Consider the following 26495-nt stretch of genomic DNA (forward strand, 5'->3'; position numbering starts at 1 on the left):
TTGAGGAGAATCAAGTCCTGTATTAAAGAGGAATACATTTTCCTTTCATGATCCCTCACATATATGAACAACCAATGTGAAGAATATGGGGCTTTCTTATGAATATTGTAGTTACCATGAAGTGACCACTTAGGGTGTTTATCCCTGAATATAGCCAATATAGTTTTAGCCTGTCACTCAGAAAGAAGCTCTTTCCCCCAATACCCGGCAGGTTTGTTGCAGCCCTTTATTGGAAGTGAATCTGTCCACTTGGAAGAACATTTCAAATAGTGGGCCAGGATCTACTTTTGAATGTGCTACTTCTCATGGCATGGTGGGGTGTTTAGAAGTAATGCTGCTGCTCTTTGTGCATTTAAATTTCATATTTGCATAGAGCAACAACAGTCTGTTCCAGGTGGAGGAGAAATAAAAAGGGGATAATGTGTCCCTTCTGTTGTGAAAGGTACAAACATAGCTTGAGAGCATAAAGGGTTTATGGAACTGTGTACACCCACTTTAAAACAATTTATATGCATATTTAAAAATATTAATCTAGCATAATGTATCTTCACAAGCATTTTTTGCCCAGCCTCATCCCATCCTCACCATAACTGTGTCCTGAAAAGCCTACACACCATTTTAAGTTCTTATAACATTTGTCATAATTGTTGGGCTAGAACCTGCTGCCTGTCAGAATGATATCAAAACAATTAAACAAATTAAAACTTTTTTAATGAAATGTAACAGTCGGAATTTTAAACTAGTGTGCAGAATGGTGGTGCTGTCAATTGAGGCTCAGATATCCCTGCTGACATGAGTTCTGTTCTGGTTGAAGGAAAGAGTGAATTAGAAGAATTAGAAGAAATTAGAATTAGAACTAAAACTAAAACTAGAATTAGAAGAAAAACTAGTGGTTACCAAGAGTTTTCATTTCCTGTAGCATATGGAATATGAATGGGAAAGCTCAAGTAGCATGTGGAATTAGTAATAATGTAAAATTCTGGACTAGAACCACACACCCTTCTCTAGTCGTCCTTGCTCCCTGATTGGTTTGTCAATATGCAGTTAAAATAAGTAAGAACATATGAAGTTGTAAAGTTCCATTGGTCTATCTAGGCCCATTCTCTAAGGAAGGTCTTCCCGGGCATCTGCAACTAAACATTCTTTATGTGGAGATGCAAGCTCTCTCTCATAATTGAAGCCTGCTTGGGTAGCTTTGGACAAGTTACTATCTCTTCATCTTATATTCCTCGTGCCAAGAATAAAATAGAGTAGCTCTATGGACACAGCCCAAAGCTACTTGGAAGAAGGGTAGGATTCTCTTTCTTGGCATTCATAGAAATATGTGCCATGCAATCTCCCTCAGAATTATTTTATCACTGCTGATATGTTTGCATAAATATTACAATGTTAATACCCTGTGCTTCTTGGGAAACTAGGCTGACAAAATGTGTAGGCATGTCTCTAGTCTTTCACTGGAATATTTAATCAGAGGTTCTTTTTAGATGAAAATCACAGATCCTCCATGATTAAGTGTTTCTATGTATTTTTAGCATCTGACAACAAGGTCAGCAAGGAGAACTCTACAAGAAGTTTTATCAGGTGCCAGAAAACTTGTGCTTCTGTATGGCCTGCAAACTACATGGAAGCCTTTTCTTCATCTGTATCTTGGGAACTCCTTTCTGTCTTATACTGTCAAATCCCAGGAAACACAAAGTATTTCACCTAGAAAACAATCCCAACAAGAAATTGTCCAATACACAATCCATAAAATGAAAGGAATTTCTTTTTTAAAAAACTGCCATTCATAGCAATGGTGCTTGAGCAAGAGAATTTCCAACCTCTGTCTGCACCTGGAGATGAGTTGTGCTGTCCAAAACCATTGCTAACACATTAATTTAGCCATGGTGTCATCCTGAATCTAGTTACTGGCACATATTGTAACCTGTAAAATGTCCTGCAGGCTAAATTTGTGTCATTCTTTCTAGATTTTGATACTACATAACTCCCAGTCGGAACACATGTGACATATCACATAATGATTGCATTTCCCAAATTTTGTTTCCTTCTAGAATGTGGAAAATTGAAGCCCAGGCTACATCTGCTGTGAAGGTTTTACCTCATCCATCATTTGTCTACACAGCTAAGTTCCACCCAGTAGCTGACTATGTTGTTGTGACAGGATGTTATGACTCTATGATTAGGGTTTGGAATGCAAAAGTGAATGAAATTCATGGTCAGCTTCTGCAAGAATTTGATGGCCACAGAAGTTTTATCAATACATTGTGTTTTGATAAAGAAGGTAGGTGTCATGGATGACATTTTCTCATGCATCTTTGCAGTGAAATTGGCTTGTGTAATCTATGGCCCTTTCCACACGGGCCATTTACAGCGGCCCAGGGATGGCAAAAACGCTGTCCCTGGGAAGCTGTTCGTACAGGCAGCGCAGCAGCGCCGTCCTGTGTGGCCCCGAGCGGCGTGAAGGTGCCACTTTCCACCTCCCTTCCGGAGGGAGGTTTTTGGAAGGCGCCGCTTTCCCGCCCCCCCCCCTCACCTCGTCCTCCAGCGTCAGTCTGGAGGGCTGCTGAGACCCACCCATGCTGCCCTCTGACCCCTGGAGGTCGGAGGGCAGCATGGGTGGGTCCCTGCAGCCCTCCAGACCGACGCTGGAGGACGAGGTGAGTTGGGGGGACACAGAAGAGGCGGCTCTGTGTGGAGCCGGCTCTTCTGTGGTGGCATCTGCGGGGGCCGCTCGCACGCTCCCGTGCAAACAACCCCCTCCCCTCCACCGGCATAATTTCTTGTCTCTTGTATGTCAGATAGAGATAGTGAAGATGAGAGGCCTAATAGTTTTGTTCACCATCCTTTTATTGAGAAATACCTTATAATTTAAAACTATCATAAAAAGTCTTTGTGTTTTAGTAGATGTAATTAAGTCTGGAGGGAAAATTATGTGGCCCATTAGATCATGCCTCACGAATCTTAGCCATTAACCGTTAATGGTCCACCCAACCTGGTTGTGGTCCACCCAACCTGGGGGGAGTGGGGAGCGTGTGGGAATTGTTTATTTAAAGCATATTCCACCATTTCACAGACCCTGCTTGTGTCTCACAACAGAAAATATAAAATTATCAAGCAGAACTCATTAAAATTAGCAATCATTAAAAACTAGACAAAAAAACCTAGAAGCAAGTAAAGCATACAACAGCCTAGAGCAGGGGGGCTCAACATTTGAGTCTTTGGTACCTTTGGTGTTTTGAGAGGATGAACGCAAGCCCAGAATGTCTGCTTCGTGAGGTGGGGTGAAATGGAATACCATACACCTCCTGGGAAGAAGGGGGAATGAAATCACATGCTGAATGGAGAAAATCTAGATGTTTGCTAGTCTTACTGATCTTACAGTGGAAAACACTTTCATTTGAGAGAGAGCAGCCAATAGCAAGTCCAGCCTTATAGTGGTCCTGCCCAGTTTCTTAAAACCTCTGTGGACACCAAAAGAAGTGCTAGTTGGCACCATAGTGCCTGCAGGCCCCCTGTTGAGGATCCCTGTCTTACAGCATAAAATATTTGGCAGGCTAAATGATTCTCTAACCATCCTCAGAAGCGGATTATAAAACCAAGTAAAAAAGATCAGACCACAAGTTAAAAGTGTGTTTTTTTTAAAAAAAGTTTTGGTCTGGCACTTAAAAGAGAGTAGGGAGGTACCAGGTGAGCCTTAAGGGGAAGGACATTCCACAGTTGAGGTGCCACTACTGAAAAAAGCACTACCTCTGGTCAGTAGCTGCCTCACCTCTGCAGACTGGGGAATAGAGAGCAGAGTTTGTGAGAAGACTTTTGGTGGGCTTAATTAGTACAGCAGAAGGTGGTCCTTGAAGTATCATGGCTGTAGATCATTTAGGGGCTTATAAGAAGCAGTGTTTTGTATTATGCTTGGAAACAGATGGGCCATATCCCCAGCGATATGATTCAGATTGTGCTTTACTCAGAAAATGCAATATTCTTGCCACAGTTTTAGAAAATATGTGCATTAGAAATAGGAGACAAGTACATGTTTAATTGCTCAAAATGACTATGCTGGAAAGCACTGACAAGACTTGAAACTAGACAGAAGATAAGATGTTATCAGTTTAGTACTAAGCAGAATTCTTTTAAGCCCATTGACTTTAGTGAAGTTAGACATATGTAATTGCTTAAGTATTGCATTACTGGTGCGCACAAACAGCTTTGGGAATTGTTAGAGTAAAGGTATTAGCTAAAAGTGTGAGACTTAAGATTGATTATACTTACTATATTTTCCCCAGTCACATTGATGTTCTCCTCCAGTAAATAAGTAAATAGCATACGTGTGGGAGAAAGCAATTTGCAAATTTGCTGCTACAAATATTGAAGTAGCATTTGCATACCCTTTGCAAGTGTAAGTGCTTTGTGCAATTTGAAGCAATCCTCTTTGAAAGTATTCAGTGAAGAGTGAAAAGAGCCAAGGAATGCTAAGGAATGTACCTCTGGAGAAATTTAGGAGAACTAAAGACATGAAGAAGAATTGCCACAGAAGCCATGCTATGTTTCTGCTCACTGTTGACACGTTTCTATTCATTGTGATGCTTGAATACAGCTAATACCAAAATTACTATTTCAACATACTAAATTCACTAATTATTATTTTCTAGGACTTCACATGTTCTCTGGAGATAGTACAGGGCTAATAATCATCTGGAATACTGTTGTGAAAGGAAGTTCTCAATCATTGATTCAACATTGGGGGATTGATAAGGTATATGTATGTTGTTTTAAGTACCATCAAGTTGCTTCCAATCTATGGTGATTCTATGAATTAATGACCACCAATATATCCTACCCTTAATAGCCTTGCTCAGGTCTTGCAGACTAAAAGCCACAGCTACTTTTATAGTCAATCCATCTCATGTTGGTCTTTCTGTTTTCTCAGCTTTATTGTCTTTTCCAGTGGCTCTTAAGAACATAAGAAAGAGCTTCCTGGATCAGACCAGAGTCTGATCCAGCAGGGGAGCTCACATGCAGGATGTGAAAGCAATGGCCTTCTGCTGCTGCTGCTCCCGAGCACCTGGTCTGCTAAGGCATTTGCAATCCCAGATCAAGGAGGATCAAGATTGGTAGCCATAGATCGATTTCTCTTCTATAAATCTGTCCAAGCCCCTTTTAAAGCTATCCAGGTTAGTGGCCATCACCACCTCCTGTGGCAGCATATTCCAAACACCAATCACACGTTGCGTGAAGAAGTGTTTCCTTTTATTAGTCCTAATTCTTCCCCCCAGCATTTTCAATGAATGCCCCCTGGTTCTAGTATTGTGAGAAAGAGAGAAAAATTTCTCTCTGTCGAAATTTTCTACCCCATGCATAATTTTGTAGACTTCAATCATATCCCCCTCAGACATCTCCTCTCCAAACTAAAGAGTCCCAAACACTGCTGCCTCTCCTCATAGGGAAGGTCCCTTAATCATCCTCGTTGCCCTTCTCTGCCCTTTTTCTATTATCTTCGATATCCTTTTTGAGATGTGGCGACCAGAACTGAACACAGAACTCCAAGTGCGGTCACACCACCGTTTTATATAGGGGCATAACAATTTTTGTCAAGGCAGACCTTTGTCCATTTATTGCTGAACCAGATAAATGATAAATAGATCCTCTGTTGATCACACATAAGAAAGCCTGCTGGTTCAGACCAGAGTCCATCTAGTCCAGCATTCTGCTACTCACAGTGGTCCACCAGATACCTTCGGAAGCTCACATGCAGGATGTGAAAGCAATGGCCTTCTGCTGCTGCTCCCGAGCACCTGGTCTGCTAAGGCATTTGCAATCTCAGATCAAGGAGGATCAAGATTGGTAGCCATAGATCGATTTCTCCTCCATAAATCTGTCCAAGCTCCTTTTAAAGCTATCCAGGTTAGTGGCCATCACCACCTTTTTGAGATGTGGCAACCAGAACTGAACATAGTACTCCAAGTGTGGTTGCACCACTGCTTCATATAAGGGCATGACAGTCTTTGCAGTTTTATTATCAATTCCTTTCCTAATTATCCCCAGCATAGAGTTTGCCTTTTTCACAGCTGCCATGCATTGAGTTGACATTCAAATCCCTTTCCTGGTCTGTGATTGATAGCACTGACCCCTGTAGCGTGTATGTGACGTTTGGATTTTTTTGCCCCTATGTGCATCACTTTACATTTTGTTACATTGAACTGCATTTGCCATTTCTTAGCCCACTCGCCTAATTTATAAAGGTCCACTTGGAGCTTTTTGCAATCCTTTGCAGTTCTCACCACCCTACATAATTTGGTATCATCCACAAACTTGGCCACCATGCTACCCACCCCTACTTCCAGGTTACATATGAATAGGTTAAAGAGCACTGGTCCCAAAATGGATCCTGGGGGGACACCACTCCCTACATCTCTCCATGGTGAGAACTTCCCATTTACACCCACCCTTTGCTTCCTGTTTCTCCACCAGTTTTAATCCATAGGAGGACTTCCCCTTTTATTCCTTGACTGCTGAGTTTTCTCAATAGTCTCTGGTGAGGAACTTTGTCAAAAGCCTTTTGGAAATCCAAGTAGACAGTGTCCACTGGTTCCCCCTCATCCACATGCTTGTTTACAGCCTCAAAGAACTCAAGATCCAGCAGGCTCTTTCTTATTTTCTTATGAGATTTGCCCAGCTACAAACTGCTTTTGTAAACCAATGTAATTTAGAAGGGATCTCTCTTACCTTGAAAGATCAGGAGTATGGTATGGGTATTTTTGATGCCCATATGGTGTTAGTGAAAGGGATGCATTTTGTCAGTAACATATAACATTTTATTTGTACACTTAATTATGCTAAAGACCTGTAGAGGTGTGTTTTGCCTGTGTTGGACTCTTCCTTACACTTGTTGATGTTCCTTTACATATTTCGGAGGGAGGGAGGATGATTTTATGTTGTCAGCTGTCTGTTCAATGGCAAATGGAACTTTTAAGATGGTGATTTTTTAAATGTTTTGTGATTTTATTGAGGTTAATTCTTGTTTTGATGTGTTTTTAATTGAGCTGTAGGCAGCTTTAAGTAGCAAGGTGACCTGTATGCTTTAAAATGAATAAAATAAGTGGAATGTACTGTATCACTGTCATGTTTTGACTAGCTCTAGTGTCTGTATAGGAAATACAAGAAGATGATATTAAAGGGACCCCAATCAACCATTTGGAGGTACATCCAAATGGAAGGCGTTTATTGATCCATGCCAGAGACAGCACTGTGAGAATTATGGATCTTCGAATGTAAGCACTGCAAAGCATCTTAACATCCAGAATTTATATTGTAAGACTAATTTACTATTTAGCTACGATGTGTATTATTTTTCTTTTCCTTTTAACACACACATCCTTTAAAAAGCTTAAATTGCTGCATCATTCCTAGGCAGTGGTAAGAAAGTTTTATTGGACCTTTTGAATGTCCCAGCATTGCAGTCGCAACACAGAATCCATTTAGATTCTTTACCTGAAGGGATGGTCTTCCAACTAGCAGTGTAATTCTGAACCCATTGACTTCAATTGATTTAGAAAGGTAGAACTGTTTAGGATTGCAGGGTAAGCCCATATTATGAACTGCTGGGAAGAGTTTTCACTGGCTCTTATGTCTTGGAGGAATTTGAGTCAGCAATTCATTTACTTTTTGAAGCTGCAGCAACCTTCCCATTTTAGCTAGGGAAAACTGAATGACAGTTGAACCGGGGGTGGGGCTCAGTGGTAGAGCATCTGTTTTATATGCAGTAGGACTTGGGTTGCATCCATTGCCAGAAAACTGCTTCTGCCTTTCTTGCCAGCAGGTGCTCCTAAGCTGCATGCCAAGGAGTTGAACTCAGGCAGAAACCAACATGTAGCTTATTGGGCTACAAAAAAAAAGCCCGAAGAGGCACTTTGGGAGAGCACTTGCTCCTCTCCTGAAGGAACAGAGAACTTGCAGCACCACTCCAGCTTCCTTTGAACTTCTATTGCAAAGGTGGCCCAGACAAGTTTACTTTAAAGTTTAATGTAGCCTTATTTAATCATATTTGTGGGTTCTCTGAGGTAAATCTATGTTGCAACTCTAAGGGAGGACCATCTTGAGCTCCAAGGTGTCCTCTGGGCCTGTCCTGGAATAATAATTCACAATAAATTGAATTTCACTTTAATTGAAACTTTTGGATGATACATCCAAAAAGGTAAACAAGATGTTGGAAAAGAGTTTATTTTTTCTTTTCATTTTAGCTTTGCTACAAAGAAATATATTGGTGCCACAAATTATCGTGAGAAAATCTGCAGTACCTTAACGCCATGTGGAACATTTCTTTTTTCTGGAAGTGAAGATGGTGTAGCATATGTCTGGAATCCAGAAACAGGTATGAGAGTTAATTATACCATGGTAGATGGAATCAAGGCTTTCCTTTGCTAGTTCTTTCAATGTGGCTTAGATGTCTAGATTTGGAGGCAACACATTCTAATTTGCTCAGGCAATTGGGAGTTGGTGTGAAACTGCAAATTATCCCAGCGACATTGCACCACTCATGGACAGCCACTGCAATTACCATCAACCAAAAAAGCTACATTTACTTCCTCTCCTGGCGTAAAGCCTTCACATTCAGTAGCTCAGTTACCCATTCTTCTGGTGGCAGCTGTTTCAAGGTGGGAACCACCTGCCAACCACAAGCCCCACAAGTAAAGGGCCTTGCCCACACTCCTGAAACACAGAGCAGGTGGCCCATTAGGAAATGGTGCTCAGAAAAGCCACAGGTGCCATGTCAAAGAGTTACCTATGGCTTCTGAACCACTTAGTATCACTGCTCTATCCCATTCTGTGCATGAAGGCAAGAAGAAATTAAGAAGGAAGAGTGAGGCTAACATGCAGTTACAATCCTCAAGTTGTGTGAATATTTGTCATGGCAAAACAGGGGCTTGCTTCTTAGCACGATATCTGAATGTAACTTTTGTCTTCTGTTCATGTTTCCCCATCTGCACTGAGCCAAGGATCTACCCCTTTGAATTATGTTTACAAACAGCTGTTGCTAGTGTCGAGTGAATTGCCCTATGGCACAGAATGGGAAGCTGTAGTACTTTAGTCAACGATCTTCTCATCACTTGAGTTTGATCTTGATGGAAGTTGGTTTCAGCTTTCCATCCTTCTGAGATCAGTAAAATGAATACCAGCTTGTTAGAAGTAAAGTGTAGATGACTGGGGAAGACAGTAGCAAACCATCCTGTAAACACAGTCTGCCTAGTAGATGTTGTGATGTGATGTCGCTGCTTAAGTCAGTAACGACACGGTGCTTGCTTACCTTTTTCCAAAAGAATTTTTGTGCCTTTCCTTTTTTTAATCTTGGCACTATATGCTTGAGGTATTTCACTGAACTGTTGTATTCTTCTTGGCATGTCTTGTATGATATATTTTTCAAAAATTTCCACAGCACTAAAAACTGTTTTGCCAGTGTATTGGATTCTTGTTATTATATTTGTCTTTCATTTGTTGTGGAATATCTTGGATGTACGATTTTAAAATAAATGATGTCTTTATATAAGTGGTTTGTGTGCTAGTGAGAGAGGGATAGAGAGGGAATTCCTTTGTTTGCAGTGGCAAATCACCTCATCCAAATACTAACTAGGACTGACCCTGATTAACTTCTGAGATGTGACAAGCTCAGGGTGGTTTGGGCCATCTAAGTCAGGGCACATAATAGGTAAATGTTAGTACTACTTAAAGTACTTTTCAACATCTTTTCCACATGTTAAAATCATGCTGGGTGTTGGTCTCTGATTTGTGAAAAACAGGTAGGGTTTAATGTCTTCATATTGGATTTAAGAACAGTCGGATGGCCATGCAGTAAGATAGATGTGCATTTGAATTTCAGCTTCCTGTGCTTTGTAAGTCACCTGTGTTCTTGGTCTTAGATACAACAGCCATATGGTCTCAGAACTAAAACCTTTTGTAAGCTTATGAAGTGTGATGAATGAACATTTCTTCATTATATAGTTTGAAAGTAAACTAGAATTGCTGCAGAAATTACATAGGAGTAAAATTATGGGCTAATAAAATGCTAGTATTGGTGTATATGCTAAAGGCGGAAATGGAATTACTGTCTAGGGGTGAAGCATGTACTTTATTGAAACAAGCATCAAAAAGGAAGGAAAGTTTTTATGACAACTGCAGGTGTTAAATTAAGAAACAAGCTGTTCTACCAGGGGCTAAATTGTATATACGCCTTTCCTCACACATTGTACGAGGACGTGTTCATGCTTTTGGCCTGGATGTGCTGTGTGATTGACCCTGGGCCTTATTCATACCAAACTTGTGTTCTACTGCTAAGCCAGAGGGCCTTCTCAGTACCTTTATTAATGTTGTTCTTCTGTACACTGACAAATACTTAATATATGTTTGAATGATGCATGTTCTAATTTCCTTGGTCAAATCCCCAATCTTTTCATTTAATCTTAAAACATTTATGTCCTCTGGCTCCTATGGGTTCAAGTTGGCGTAACGTTTACAAAATTTTTTTAAAACAAGTACATATGACAATTCTAGATCTATTTGTCAGAGGAATTTTTTGAATAAGGGACCTACAAAATGGCCATACTGACTGACAGTTAAGTGTATAAAGTTCTGTTTGTCACACCTTCTTTTCTTTTATAGGTGATCAGGTAGCAATGTATTCTGACCTTTCCTTTTCATCTCCCCTTCGTGATGTCGCCTTCCATCCACATGAGCATATGGTGTCATTTTGTGCCTTTGGTCAAAATCACCCGATACTTGTGTACATTTATGATTACAAAGGTAATGTAAGAACACTTTCTGTCCTGGTACTGTAATGTAAATATGTATTTGGAGCATTTTGATCTATTTTAGGAAGTGAATTTCATTATGCTTTGGTCTGACTAATGCAGAATAGAGTGGCACTATTACATTCCTCGATCTAGACACTATACTTCTATTTATGCAGCCTAGAATCACACTGACTTTCTTGGCTGTCACATCACACTACTGACTCATGTTCAGTTTGTGGTTTACTAAGACTCACAGATCCCTTTCACGTGTACTATTGTCAAGCCAGGTGTCACCCATCCGATACATGTACATTTCATTTTTTTTCCTGCCTTTTTCTTACATTTATCTCTGTAGAAATTCATTTTGTTAGTTTTGACTCATAGCAGATGGGAAGTTCTGAGGATTATATTATACTAATAAATTGCCTGTTACCTGTCTATAATCTATGTGCCTAGAAATGTAATTGAAGAGGAAAATTAATTTTAAAACAATTTTTCTTGCAAAACATATCCACAATCTAGTTCTTGTCCTATGTGCATCTATGATTTGTAAAATGTTTAGAATGATTTTGTGAATCATCAATTCTGTGTTGTTCAATTTTCTCCCTCTACAGTTGCCCAGCAAGAAGCTGAACTGGTAAAAGGCTTTAGAGGGCTACATTCATTAGCATCGTCTAGAGGTCCACAGCTTCTTAGCAGTTCTGCAGATATTTCTGTACAGAAGGATTCAATAACGTCTCAACCTGACCAATTTGCCAGTGTTTCAAGAGTATCTTTGAGAATGCAAAAAGTGAAACAGAAGCTGGATTTGGTCACAGTATGTTAATTATTTTTACTATTTCTCCATGTAAAAGGGAGGCAGGATTTTTTTTTGCCTCTTGTTCTTAACTGTGTGGTCCTTGTGCAGAATTAAGCTGTCCCCAATTGACTGAAACCAATAGCCTTGATCTGGCATAACTGTCTAGGATTGCATAGCTGAGTAATAAAATAGATATATTTTACTTAACTTGTACTATTGGCCTTGGCCTTATTTTTTATGTCATTGCAAATGTTTTGACCCTTGGAAAGAATTTCTCTTTTCGGGGCATTGCTGCAGAAAATGGTACTCAGGACAAGAACTGAAATTGTGTGTGCCCCCCCCCCCAAAAAAAATCAGATATTTTTGAAGATAACTGTATCAAAGCAACACCCCCTCCCCTGTTCCCTTAAATGTTTCCACACACACATGTCTCCACTCATATGCAGCACGTGCATAAAATAAAGACCATCTCTACAGCAGGCATCTCTACTCCATGGAATTTTTAAAATTATTGTTCACCACCCCCCCCCAAAGTAAACCAGTTCTCTCTTCCCCATAACTCTTCCCCATTACTGGAAAAGAAAAGCTTGTGAAAAAAGCAGGGAGAGATGAGAAGAGAGAGAAAAGAGAGAAAGAAAGGAGAGAAGGAAGGAGATGTCTGTAGAAACATTCCCAGATAGTTTTAAATGTTGTTTTGATGGGTTTTAATTTTGTGGTATGTCTTGAGTCCCTCTGTGAGCTGTTCTTGGACAGGGCCGATTCTTTAACAATGTACTGTGGGGGGGACTGTAAGAGTAGGAACAAGCATGTCCCTACTTTTATTTGTATTAATTGTAAGGTATACATGTACACAATGGTATTTCCTGGCAGCAACTACAGATATATTTACATTCCCTGTAAGTGGTAAAGCATATGAAAGTGTGTTGATTTTGGATGGCCACTCCGAGGAGTGAAATTCCTGGAGATTTGGGGGTGGAGCCTGCGGAACATGGGTTTCGGGTGGTACCTTAATAGGACATAACTGATCAGAGTTCATAAGAAAGAGCCTGCTGGATCAGACCAGAGTCCATCTAGCACTCTGCTACTTGCAGTGGCCCACCAGGTGCCTTTGGGAGCTCACATGCAGGATGTGAAAGCCTTCTGCTGCTGCTGCTGCTCCTGAGCACCTGGTCTGCTAAGGCATTTGCAATCTCAGATCAAGGAGGATCAAGATTGGTAGCCATAGATCAACTTCTCCTCCAGTTCAAAGCAGGGGAGCTTTCCAGGGGAGCTGATCTCTCCAGAGATAAATATCTAAAGGGGCCTTGCTTAATTTTTTCCCCAGGAGTTCCCTGTCAGCCAGGCTGAAGCAGGAGGATCAAATGGTACAAAAACACTGAGCACCCAGTCAGTGGCTTGGTTTTCGAATTTAACTATTTCTCTCCTTGGCATCACCATCAGTCATACTGAGGTGGGAGCAAAGAAATGTGATACCACCACAGAGAAACTTGTCATAGAGTATAATTGACATGCCCTTTCAGAAACTGGTGAATAAAGGGGGAGAGAGAACTTTAGATTTTTAGGAAATGGGTTGTGGCTGCAGAAATTACTTACTGTTAGGATCTTAGAACTCCGCCTCTCCTTCTCAAAAAAACACAATAACAACCTCCCCCCCCCCCCCCCGGCACACACAACTTTTCCTGAGACTGAAACTCACATTTTGCATGCATTTTAAAATGATGCTAATCAGGCAAGTATTAATCATTTCCAATTGTCATGCCTGATTTCTCTCCCCTCCCCACCCCCTGCCCCTTTATCTGCAGAGAAATAACAGAACAGGCTTCTAGTCTCCACCCCCATTGATCAGCCAGTTGATAGTACCGAAAAGGGGGGGGGGGGAGTTCTGCACCTTGGTCAGCCTTCTTAAAGAAAAGGAGCAAACAAACCTACTCGAAGGAGAAAAGGTCACTAGACAAATTTTCTTCTTTGTGTATACCTAGATGGGCTGAGGGGAAGAAGACTGCCCTCTCACCCTGTTATCGTGGCATGTGGACAAAAGGGTTGGGATGACTTTTTCTTTGTTTGGGAGGGGTGGCACTTGGAGAGTGGAGTTCTTGTTCATCTGCTACCTGCCCGCTGCTCCCCTCTCCCCCTCCCCCCTCCAACACTTTCAGCTTATAGCCTCAAAGTCAATTTGTGTTTTACCCTATAAATAGAAGATGGAAGAGGATGAGATTAATTTTTAGTTCCACTGTTCTGGATCCCCACAATGAATAGGTGGATGTTATTCCTTCTCCCCACGTAGGTTTTATTTAGTGTGTTTTTAAGATGAGGGTTTTATTTTTGCCCTCCTCTCTCTCCACCGTCAGCAGTTGGGAAGCAGTAGTACCATGGCTGATTGATAACCTCTTGCCGAGGTTGGGTAACACCCCACCCTGCAGTTTTAAGTTTGTCTATGGCCCCTTCCGCACACACAAAATAATGTGTTTTCAAACCACTTTCACAACTGTTTGCAAGTGGATTTTGCTATTCCACACAGCTTCAAAGAGCACTGAAAGCAGTTTGAAAGTGCATTATTCTGCATGTGCGGAATGAGCCTATCATATTCCTCCCTTTATTTCCCTTTCTCTTCTTAAAACTGCATTTAAAAAAGACTCCCCCACCAACCCATTTTGCACAGTGCCAGTCTCATTGCTACGCAGACTGGGATGCACATCAAAAGAACCCACCTGAGAGAAAGAAGGATAGATGAAAAAAGACAGTGAAGAGACCTAAAGGTGAAAAGAAAGGAGAGAAACAACCCAGCAGAGGTACACCCATCCCTTCCCTTACCCCCGCACAGAAAAAAACTAGATCCTTTCCATTTCCCCAGCCCTTGCTTACCAGCGCTGCCCAAGCCCAGGTAGAACCTACTCCCCCCAACAAGTAGCAGCTGGTGTCACCCAGCCTGTCTTCCCTCACTTACTGGAGTATTACCTCTACACTAGGTTGTTCCTCTCTTGCCCAGTCCAAGGGCCACGCTCCAGCCACCTTTCTGGCCTGCCACCCACAGGGGAGGCCCCTTCCATGGCCTGCTATGCCACACTCTCTAGACGCTTGCTGCTAGAGGGAGGGAGTGGGGGCTGGCTGAAGTTTATTATGATTGACTATTGCTCTTTTATTGTTCTTGATAAAACACTTTCCTGTGTAAAAGTTTGTGCTGCAGAAAATTTGTTAGACATTGAGTTGCCCCAGAACTCTTAGGTGTTTTGAGATCTAGTCACTCCTGATTAATTCTGTTGCATTTAGTATATATGTGAATAAACAAACATGTGAGACTGCCTGTTCTACCTGAGATGGCTGTCAGTCTGCCTCTTGCTCGCCCTCTGAAGGAAAGTTCCCACAGGCCTCTGAATGGGGGGGGGGGATGGCACCACCTGGTTCTCCCCCACCCCACACACACATGCTGGACTTGTCCTTCTGTATTCTGGGCTGGCCAACAACAACTTCCTTTCAGGTCTGCTCCTGAAGCCTCATTTTTATTCTATCTCCATTCTTCTTCCACACCATTTCCACCTATCCTCAGCCTTTTTTCTCTCCCACTGGAAAGCAGCCTCCAGGTACTTCCCATGTCACTCATCTAGGCTGCCTTCCCATTGGTTCCCTTGTTCCAACTTTCTGCCTCCCCCATGTCTCTCTGCTTCAGCCTCTGCCTATCTTGGCTGCCAGCAGGATCCCAGTCAGGTTGTGTGGAGGGGGAAAGAAGGCAATGATAACTTTCCTTATCTAAGAAGCATTTGTCTGAACCAGGGGTCGGCAACCTTTAACACCCAAAGAGCCATTTGGACCCGTTTTCCATAGAAAAGAAAACACTTGGAGCCACAAATACTTTTTGACATCTAAAATGAAGATAACACTGTATATATTCTCATGCAGGGAGAAGTTCCCTTCTTTGGGGCCCATTTTTACCCATCAAAGCAAAAAAAAAAAGGGGGGGGGGTAAAAAGCCTGCTGTTTTGTACATGAGTCAAATGACCAGCAATAGTATCCCTGTTTCACACATTTCTCTTTTCTTATGTTGAAAGACACTGATTATGCCCCCCCCCAAAAAGAATCCACTCAAATTCCACTTAGATGGTGGATCAAAATTGGTGCCTTTAATGGGGTCGTCAACTTCTGGTGGGGGGGCTGAACTTCTCACCCCCCCTGAGAAAATGTCTGCCATGGAGGGTGGACTTGACAGCCATATTCTTCACAGAGCATGACCCCCACCCTGGTCCCAAAAGCCACAGCTTCTGAGAATCTACCCCCAAATGTCCTGGGATTTGCTTGCCAGGTGTTGGCAACCTACGACAACCATGGCTGAGGATAATCCCAGCCTTCCTCCCTTCCACGATCTACAAGCTTACCCTCCACTGGCTGAAGTAAACCTTCCAAGATCCACGTGTAAGGCTTTCCCCATGCGCTCCTGCCCTCCTTGGCAATGCAGAAGCAAACAATTCCCACCCACCCCCGCCTCCCCATCAAACAGCCCCGATGAGTGCAACCTGGCAGGGCTGCAGGTAATAACTCCTTTAAAACCTGACATTGTCTCACTTGGACTCAGCCAGGCTGCCATCTGCCAGGAAAGCCCCTGGAGCTCAACGGGGGTGCTGGGGGGTCTGCAACCCAAGGGAGAGCTGCTGGGGTCCTCCATATGGTCCCGCCCCCCAAGCAGGACCTGGGGGAGAGGGAAATGAGGCCACCCAAAGCAGGGTCGACCCCTGACCCCCCATTCAAGGGGGGGACTGAGGTTAGGATTGCGCTGAAAATCTGCTGTCCTGCAACTCCCTCCCGTTTCCCTCACTTCTCCGTTCACCTATTCAAGAGGATCCACCAGTGGTGCTCTGCCCTCGCCCTGCGCCGTCATCACCAGCATCAGTCAACCAGGCAGCTGGGACAGGGAAGCCGGAAGTGGCTTGGGATAGCCATCTTGGACTGTGCTTCTCTAGGAACGGGGACTCTTTCACATTAACCCTTAGGGTGACTCTCCGAAGGAGGCTGAGAGGACCCAAGCCACACGGAGCCACAGTGCAAGGATGAAAGAGCCGCATGCGGCTCTGGAGCCGCAGGTTGCAGATCCCTGGTCTGAACAGTCCATACCACCCGATTCTCTGAACCTCCAGCATGTCTTCAGAAACCTACGTTTATAATGCCTAAGTAGAGTGACATCTTTTAAAGTGCATTGACGTAAATGGGCTTAGAATGATATAATTGTGCGGTTAAATACTGAATTCCAGTAGTAAAGCTTCTCAGTCCACTAGTCTCATGTTAGACAACTTTGTGATTATTGTTAACAATAGAAGCCCTGAAGTCTACCATTGTTTTCCACCATCCTTAAAAGCCCATTTGAAAATACAGTGGAACCTCAGTTTTCGTTGGTAATCCGTCCGAAAAGAATCGATGAAAACCAAAACCGATGAAAACTGAGGCAAACTTTTCCATAGGAATCAATGTAAATCCAATTAATCCGTTCTAGGCACTCCAAAAAACATACCAAAAACACATTTTTTGATGAATAAACATAGTGTTTAATGCTGAAAATAGTAACAAACAATAACACTAGGACCAGCTTCAGAGCCAGTGGACCAATGTCGCACCAGAAAGCTGTCCAAAGAGGTCTGTTTCTGACGCCTCTTTAAGATTTGTCTGAAATGGGGCAAGACATTGTCATTAAAACAAGTTGCAGATACGGCCTGCAACAGCTTTGTCCGGGTGATTTTTCTCCACAAACTCATGCACCTTACTGCAAATCGATGAAAACCGAGGCAAATCGATGAAAACAGAGACAAATTTTTCACTGAAAAAATTGATGAAAACCAAAACCGATGAAAACCGAAGGCAATGAAAACCGAGGTTCCACTGTATCAGAAGGGAACTCAGAACTGACCCTAACATAGTACAATTCTGCTATCACTTCCAGTGGAATAGGAGAAATTAATTAGTATCAGAGACTACTAGAGCACAATAATTGATTTTTGTTCCTATTCCTTAAGGAAAACTCATTTGGACTTTCTGTTTTTTAAGGACACGTGACAGAAAAGTTTGTACACAGTTTAGCATAAAGCAGTTAAAGTGTGTGAGCACAACTTAACAGTATATCATCTGAGATCAATATAGTTTAAGATGAAAAACCTACATGCATATGTAACTATTGTTATTACTAGAGGCAAAACACACATAGAAGCATTACCCTGTTGAAAGAAAGTACCATCAATATTTCAGAATTCAATGAAGACTTGAAAATGCGTAATTACAGTAATTGGCATGCTCATAAATTTCAGATGTTTATGTAATGCCTTCCACAAGTGTGTGTCAGTACGTGTTATCTTTGAGGACCATGTATAATTATGGCTTTTTCATCAAGCGATACCACTGCATTTAGAGAACTTGCATTTGCATTCATTTGAAAAGTTCAAATACATTTGAGTGTTTTGCTTTTGCTGATTTCCTCACTATCTTCATTTACTTTATACCAATTATTTTCTTCAACTTTAGAATGATAAAAATATATTTGGATGTTCAGTACTCTCTATTTACCTTATGCAAACCATTCTGTAAAGGCCTTATAAAAAAAAGTTCACGTTAGCAATGATAAAGTTAAATAAAAGCTTTAGAAGGCCAGTACACAATTCCTCTGATTCCTTAACACTTTCCAAGTATTTCCAGTTGCTCTACTTAGTTTCAAAAAAAAAAAAGAGAGAGATGTCCAGAGTTAAGACTGTTTGGAAGTGTATGACATGGAAATCTCCCCCCAACATCAACTCCTGACTGTTGTTACTGAGTAGAGAGAGATACCCAGTTCCCACCTGCCTGGGACCTTTAAAAAAAAAGTTTTCCAAGTTTGAGCTCAGGGCTTGCAAAGATATGCCTGAGTAATCATTAGCTGAAATTAATGGAAATCCCAAAGGAAATTGTAAGAAGTTTATTAACAGGTAACTGCTTTGAACCACACCCACTTGTAAATATCATAAATATTCTAATCCAAGCATAATTATTTCCTACATTTTCAGAAACTTGGATTTGCTTGTAATATTGTGACACTTTATATGGTGAAGTAGTTTTGCATGGGAAACCATTCCAGTGCTGAACAAAAGAGAAGGTAGAGTTTTTCCTAAGTGGCTATTGTCAGCTTCATAGTCGGACAAACACTGTAATTTAAGTATTGTTGTTTGTTCAGGAATGGCATGTCCAAAAGGCATAAAAACTTCAAAAAGATGCCTGAAAAGCTAAAAGGCAAGAAACAGGGCTGACTTTGCCACCTCATTTGACTTGCAAGTATATATGAAAATTTGGATTGTGTAAATTGAAAAGGTTACAACTCTGAATTACCTGCGGGGAAATAGAAAACTGGTTAGCTGGTTGAGTCTTGAACTATTTTCTTTTTGTGTGCAATTTAGTTTTTTTACATGAAAATTAGGCCCATTGAAAATGAATATTTGCATAATTTACATAGAGCTGCTATAATGCAGAAAGATGATGCAAAGCAGCTTTGTTTAAACTTGGCAGAAATATGTGGACTTCTCTTTATCTGTGTTTTCTGTCTTTTTTTTAATGACCTTTTTGTCCATGTGGCCTTTCCTCAACTCCAGCTTTGTGGCAAACTGCCTTTGATAGAACTGCAGGGTTTTAAAAAAAAATTAGCTTAGTTTATATGCATTAAGCAAGCAGAGTTTGAAAAAATGAGTAAATTGGTCTTGGCTATCTTAGGCAACCTTTTCTTGTTGTTGAAAAGGTGTTTAGAAATTATTTTTCACAGCCTGCATTTCAGAAATAATAATTGTTTCCCTGTAATTGTTCAATAGTGGTGTTATTACATGCTAGACTATTAAATGAAAATAGGGCGAAAAGTAAAAGTCTGTTTATTTTTAATGATAGTATCAGAATATGTGTGTAAAGTGCTGTCATGTTGTAGCTGACATGTGGCATTCCCAGCAAGTGGCTTCCAATGCAAGTGAGAAACAGAGAGGGTTAAATGTTGTCTTCTCTGCACCGTCTTCCTTAGTGGCCTCCCTTCCAAGTGCCGACCCTACTTAGCTTTCAAGATGGGGCTATATACCATGCTCCCTTCCCTTCCAGTATCCAAGGACATAGGTAAGAGGGGGTTCTTGGGTTCAAACCCCCCCCCCATTCATGTCCGAAGCTCCGCCCCAACGTTTGTGGGGTTTTAAAACATTTTAGTGGTTTTTTTGTTTTTGGCCTGCAGGGGGCGCATTGTTTGGGCTAGCAGCACCAAACTTTCAGGGATTGTTTGGAGGACTCTCCCGATGATACTACCCGGATTTGGTGAGGTTTGGTTCAGGGGGTCCAAAGTTATAAACTCCCAAAGGGGATGCCCCCATCCTCCATTGTTTCCAAAGGAGTTATGGACCTTTGAGGGTCCATAACTTTGGACACCCTGAATCAAACTTCACCAAACCTGGGAGGTATCATCAGGAGAGTCTCCCTGAATCATTTGACTGCACCAGGCAGGCAGAGATTCTTCCATTCAATTGTATGTTGCAGGGCCTTGAGGTTGTGACCAAGAGCTAATGCGATATACGTGATGGCAGCAGCTGTCTCCATGATTGCTGTGGCATTTTTTCCAGCACAATTGACTGCAGTAATAAAATTTCATAATGGCATGAAGGGAATTTGGCAGTGGGAATTAATGCTACATTTAACCTCAACCTGGGAGATACAACTGACCAAAACTATATTATAAAGATGGTTGTAATAATAATTTAAGGAGTTCTAGCATTTCTAATCAAGATATACTAAGTCAGACTTTTCATCCATCTAGCTCAATATCATATCTGGCAGAGAAAGGTAATTCTCACAACCTCTTACCTGAGAACCTTTGACTGAAATTTGAACCTGAGACCTTCTGCATTCAAAACATTTTCTACTACTGAGTCACAGCCCCTTCCCAGAATTCTTCATTAGAGGATTCCAAGTACAGAATAATGTATTTCTCAGTTCAAAGAAGTATAGGCAGCTGTAGTAGGCAAGAGGCCAAGCAAAGAGCACAAGAATTTGTTTTGAACAATTCAGAGTTCTTGAACTTTACAATAATACCGGATTTGAATACCACAGGGCACCCTTGCCTTGTTCATAGTTTTGAATATTTTAAAAGCAGGAACAACCTGATTCTCTCTACTTCCTCTGACAAATCAGAGAGGTATTTGGGAAATACAGAAATATTTAAACTAACTAGATCCGTTAGAATGTATTGAAGTGTTAATTTTTAAAGTTTTTATACAGTTGGGCACACTGACAAATGCTTTTGGAACATCTTCCCAGATACATTTGCTTGGCACCCACTTTGTAGCCCTTTAAGAGCCTGGTGAAAGTTAGATTGCCAGCTCTGACTTGGGCAATTCATGGAGACCTGGGCGTGGTCTTTGGGGAGAGTGGAATTTGTGAAAGGGGCAGAGCTCAGCAGGGATGTGAGGCCATGAAATCCACCTTCCAAAGCTGCCATTTTTTTTGCAGGGAAACCAATCTCTGTCGTCTGAAGATCAGTTGTCATTCCAGGAGGCCTCCAGACTCAGCTTGGAGGTTGGCAAACCTTGGGCTTGTGTTTGTGCTTATTGCTGATGTGCTAATAGGCCCTTTCACAGTTTTAGCCCTTATCATTTGCTGTTCTATTATTTGCTAATTGGTCACTGTCATTTTATTTTTTTGTTTCAAAACATTAAGGGTATGTTAGAAGGATATGTTAGAAATATTTTAAATAAATAAAATTAATAACTGGCAGAAAATAAATTAAAATCTTTTGAAAGAGTTCTTGAACCGAATTAAAATATGTCAATATAACTAAGAGTCAAGGTACATAGGACATTGAGCTAGGACACTGAGATTCTCCTGAGTAACTTAAACTCAACAAACAAGTTTGAAGCAAGTCCACAGTGGTGGGGCAGAGACAGACTTAACTCTATTTTTTTGAAAAAACATCCCACCCAAGCTGCTATAATAAACAGTTGGAGAAAAAAATAGTCAATCATATTGTACTCATCTTTATTATCCCTACTAGATCCTATGTCGGTTCATGGTGGAAGGCATGATGACTTGAAAAAACATCACAGAGGGCAAATATTAATGCTTCCACTGCAGGGCTGCCACCCTGATTAATATTGATGGATCCCTTGACTGATTTTGGAGCCTAAATTACAATTAGGCAATCCAGTTCCAGATTCCAAGTATCTAGACTTGCCAGGTCTCCCTCTGTAGGCATCCCCCTCTAGTAGCTTACCAAGCAGTGCAAGGAGGGGGGAATACTGAAAAATCATTGTGGTGCTGCTCCAGTTTTCAATTTTGCACTGAATCGAAGAATTACATGACATCATTTACAGGTTTGCCCTGGAACATCACACCATCAATTTGGCAGTGCCCCCATGTCCTCGCCCCCTAGATTCCCTCTGGGTGCCAGGTGCCAGCTGGCAATCCTACAAGTAATACATATAGTTTAGCTTAAGGCATCACCGTACAGTAATACAGAGATCTTTTTGTCTATAATAGATAGAAATATTTATTACTTTGCCGCTTGCTGACCACAATGTTGATGTTACAATTAAAACAAAAAGGCTGCCAACAGGAAGTCTTAGTGTGCTTCTCTAGAAAGCAGGATGGAGTATCTTATAATTTATCTACTTTTCAAGTGGTTTTTTAAAAAATCTCCCATACAGAATTGTCTTTTCAAAAGGCAAACTGTTTAAACATTTCTCTTCATATCATCCAGTGGAATCTACTTCTGCATTGATCTAGCAGTAATTGTGAGGAAAGTGCAATGTTTTGCATTTTATCTCTTGCATTGCAGTTGAGGAAATTACAATGTAGCTTTCTTTCTTTTCTTTTTTTGTAGGCCAACTCCAGTGCCCTCCTTAGTCCATCTCTGCAGTCACCACACTCCAGATTAACTCTGGCAAGCACACTAGGTGGACCTCGGATTCCTCTGTATCCTGTTTCTACCCAAAGTGGTAACATGGCTTACTCTTTTTCTGTTGCTTGGTGGGGGTCTGCTGTGGTAGATTAAATGAACTTTCTCAAACAACATCATGTGGATCCTGAAAGCATTTTGGGTAACAGAAATAGAAATGAGACAGCTTTTTTTCTTCATTGTTCTTATTGATTCAGGTAATTGCTTCAAAAACGTTGACTGTAAAACGATCTATGTAATTCATCTTTTGTGACAGTATTAGCAAAGAGTGTCTTTCCTTTGCAAGTGATAAATAATAGTGGCAGCAGTCTGTGGACGTGTTCACATTCATGCCAATGTCAGGTTTGCCAACAAGAGGGAAAAAAGTTGTCTCCTCTTAATAGAGGCTCATGGGATGTGACTTACCAGGTGGCGTGGCTTGTCTCCATCCCATGAAAAGCTTCATCTGTCTCTTCAACTCATTAAATCTCTATTAATGGAGGAGGTAATTTTTTCTCCAGGCTGTTGGCAACCCTAGTAGGCAAAGCCCCAGCAAGTACTTGAAAGCTGTATTATCCATAGCCATTGGATATCTTTTGGGGGTTTTCCTGGTGTACAATTGGAAGGGAAGAATGTAAAATTCTAGCCTGTGTAGGGAACAACTGAATAAGAGCATTCTGCTACATAAAATTAGTTGCTTAAAATTCCCTGGCAAACAAATGGCTTGTGCAGCTATGCAAAGTATATCAGAATGGTTGACAATAATTTGTAATTCTTCAAGGCAAGATGAAATATTCAACATTTTATAGATGGGGCCAAAGATGGCATTCTTGAAAGTATGTCAGTTTCAAATGATGACCTTTTGGCACGTCACGTGAAATTGCCTTTTATTGAACCAGACCCTTGGTCCATTAAAGTCAGCATTGCCTACTCAGAACAGCAGCACCCCTCCAGGGTTTCAGGTAGACGTCTCTCATGTCACCTGCTTGCCTCGTCTCTTTAACTGGAGATGCCAGGAATTAGATCTGGGACCTTCTTCAGGCCAGGGTGATCATAGAATCATAGAGTTGGAAGAGACCCTAAGGGCCACCAAATCCAACCCCCTGCAATGCAGGAACACATAATCAAAGCACTCCTGACAGATGGCCATCCAGCCTCTTTTTAAAAACGCCAAAGAAGGAGACTCCACCACACTCCAAGGTAGTGCAATCCACTGTCAAACAGCCCCTACTGTCAGGAAGTTTTTTCCTGATGTTTAGGTGGAATCTCTTTTCTTTCACCTGGAACCCATTACTCCTGGTCCTAGGCCCTTTCCCCACCTACCGTTTGCTGCACGCTACTGCCCCCCAATAGCGCATGGTCCAGCGGTGCTCCCCACGAGTCCGGGTGGCAACAACGCAGCCGCCCCGACTCTGCACTCTAACGTCCCTTCAGCGCGCATCATTTTTGACGCTGAAGAAAACGGCACCTTCTGATTGCCCCATGCTCTGGGCAGTGGGGAACACGACCCCGGGGCGGAAATCGCTCGCGCTTAGAGTAGTGCGCTGCAAAACGTAAGTGGGGAAAGGCCCCTAGTCTCTGAAGCAGCAGAAAAAAAGCTTGCTCCCTCACCAACATGACATCCCTTCCAATATGTAAACATGGCTATCATGTCACAACCTACTCTTCACCAAACTAAACACATCCAGCTCCCTAAGTCTCTCCTCATCTTGCATGGATTCCAGACCTTTTACTATTTTGGTTGCCCTCCTCTGGACCCGTTGCAGCTCACCAATATCCTTCCTGTATTCCCAGAACTGCACACAATATTCCAGGTGAGGTCTAACCAATGCAGAATAGAGAGGTACAATTACATCCCTTGATCTAGACACTATACTCCTATGGATACAGTCCAGAATTGCATTGGCTTTCTTAGCCGCCGCATCACATTGCTGACTCGTGTTCAGTTTGTGGTCTACTAAGATTCCCAGATACTTTCGCATGTAGTGTTGTCAAGCCATGCAGTGTTGTCAGGATTCTCCATGACTGAACCACAGTGCTTGCCAAACAGGGGAATTCTTGTTCAGAGTTACTCAAGTCAACTTTGAAATCAGCGGATTTAGACTGGAGTAACTGGAGTAACTCTGCATAAGATTGCCCCCAAACTGTACTGCATGTTTCTGCGATGTTAATAGCACAATTGTTGGCAGAAACATAACATTCTTGGTTTTCTAAGGTGTAGTCATAGACTTCAGTGGACTTGCATTGTAAGTTTCCAGACAACTGGACAAACCATCAGTGATGTTTAAAAACCAACGAACCAACACATAGTTTGCCTGATTCAGAGGTAATAAACTATGGTTTGCCAAGAAAGAGGGAGTAAAAGAGGGAATCCAGGCAGGTCAGAGAAAGAGAGAAGTGCAGATCCAAGGATCAAGTAAGAACTCGGAGAACTGAACCTATATACCTACACCTTTTAAAAGCAAAATATGTGTTGGTTGAGGGGATCTTAGAAAAAAGTTGATCTCAGAAATATGTTTTAACTCTCTTGGTACTGAAACTTGAAAACCTGGATTCCAGGAAAGGAAAAGCTACATACTATTCTGGGGGTACAGAGCTTTATAGATTTTCCCATGAGAAAAATCACATTTGAGATTTAGGTGACACTATACTTCCTGTATTTGGCTTGTGGGCTTCATTGTTATTATCTTAATGCTCATAAGAGTTGTTTTTTTAGCCACGTGGGAAAAATGCATTTATTTTACACATCTTTCACCAACAACTGTAAACTATGAAGAAAGAAATCTTAGTTTTGGTTTGGTTATTACTGTATTTCCCAATAGGCATAAGCAGTAGATATCAGTGTTGTCTCATTGACTTTTATATGCTGAGTTATTTTATTGTCTTTCTGCATGTTGAGACTTTCTTTAATCCTTATTGAAATGACCCTGTCAGTGTTTTTAAATCTGAATTGTGTTAATTTTGTTCATCTGTACACAAAAGGAATCTTCCAATGAATCTTTACAGTGACACAGTGACACTGTAAAGACATTTGGAATAGATGCTGAGTTGTCTCTTTGGTTCTTCGTGTATCAGCAATGAACAGTTTCATAAGCAGAATTTCCAAATGGCCTCTAGGGAGCCTTTATTTCTAGAATGCACCCATTGGCATTATTCTAGAGCAATAATTTAACAGGTAGTCACCGTTTCATGTTGTGACAAGCCTTTTTTTTCTACTGAGGGGGCGCACACAGTCTCCTAAGATTTTGAGGATCTAGGTTTCCAGGTGTTCTACAGGTAGTGTGTGTCTAGATTTTGAGTTTGCTATTGTGAGGTATGTTTTGTGGTGCACAAGGGGATTATTGAGTTTATTGAGGCTGGATTAATATACAAACAACTAAGAAAATTTATTTATTTACTGGTTGGGTTTAAAGGAACAAACTGGCAGCACAGGTATCCTGGTAGACGAAGTAGAAATCTGGCTGGGACGTAAAAATTTAAACTGACTAGGACTTCAGAGTGTAGTTAGACTTTTCCACAATGCTTTCAGACCCAAACAGACTTTCTATGACTAGCCACTAGGTTGGATCCTCTCTCACACACAGGATTTCACTCACACCGACACCAATCTGCCCTTTTCCCAGAGTCCAATTAAATTGTATAAAGTCTGCTGATCACTAGAGACAGTCCTAACGCCGGAGCATTCTTGAGCTAATTTGCTCTGCCACATCTCCAGGCAGAGCTGTCCTTCACTTTGTCTGCTCTTTCTCCTGAGCCAGATCTGAGCAGCCACTGCTCTCTCCCTGAGGCAGAATAGAACTCCCTCTTCTCCTGTGTTGTCTTCAACATTTCCCCCTACTTGAAAATGATTGGATACTGGAGCAGCTGTCTTATGGGCTCATCTGAGTGGCTGATTTTCCCTTTAGGGGCATGACAGCCTCCTGTCTGTCACACAAGTGCTGCACTATAGTAATCTTACCTGACTAAATACTACCATTCTTAAAATTTTATTTATTTATCTATCTATCCATCCATCCATCCATCC

General features: G+C 41.5%; 1 protein-coding gene across 5 annotated transcripts in view; it reads left to right on the forward strand.

Moving 5' to 3' along the window:
• The window catches only part of AHI1 (Abelson helper integration site 1), a 115870-nt gene that overhangs the window by 37054 nt on the left and 52321 nt on the right, over positions 1–26495 (forward strand). For all 5 annotated transcript variants that reach the window (XM_048490129.1, XM_048490147.1, XM_048490165.1 and 2 more), the window contains 7 exons: positions 2052–2281; positions 4647–4750; positions 7147–7265; positions 8235–8365; positions 10648–10788; positions 11393–11595; positions 22418–22532. In XM_048490129.1, coding sequence (XP_048346086.1) covers positions 2052–2281; positions 4647–4750; positions 7147–7265; positions 8235–8365; positions 10648–10788; positions 11393–11595; positions 22418–22532 — 1043 coding nt within the window. The remainder of the gene's footprint in view (positions 1–2051; positions 2282–4646; positions 4751–7146; positions 7266–8234; positions 8366–10647; positions 10789–11392; positions 11596–22417; positions 22533–26495) is intronic.

The sequence above is a fragment of the Sphaerodactylus townsendi genome, linkage group LG01 (genome assembly GCF_021028975.2).
Source record: "Sphaerodactylus townsendi isolate TG3544 linkage group LG01, MPM_Stown_v2.3, whole genome shotgun sequence".
In the NCBI taxonomy this organism is placed as follows: Eukaryota; Metazoa; Chordata; class Lepidosauria; order Squamata; family Sphaerodactylidae; genus Sphaerodactylus; species Sphaerodactylus townsendi.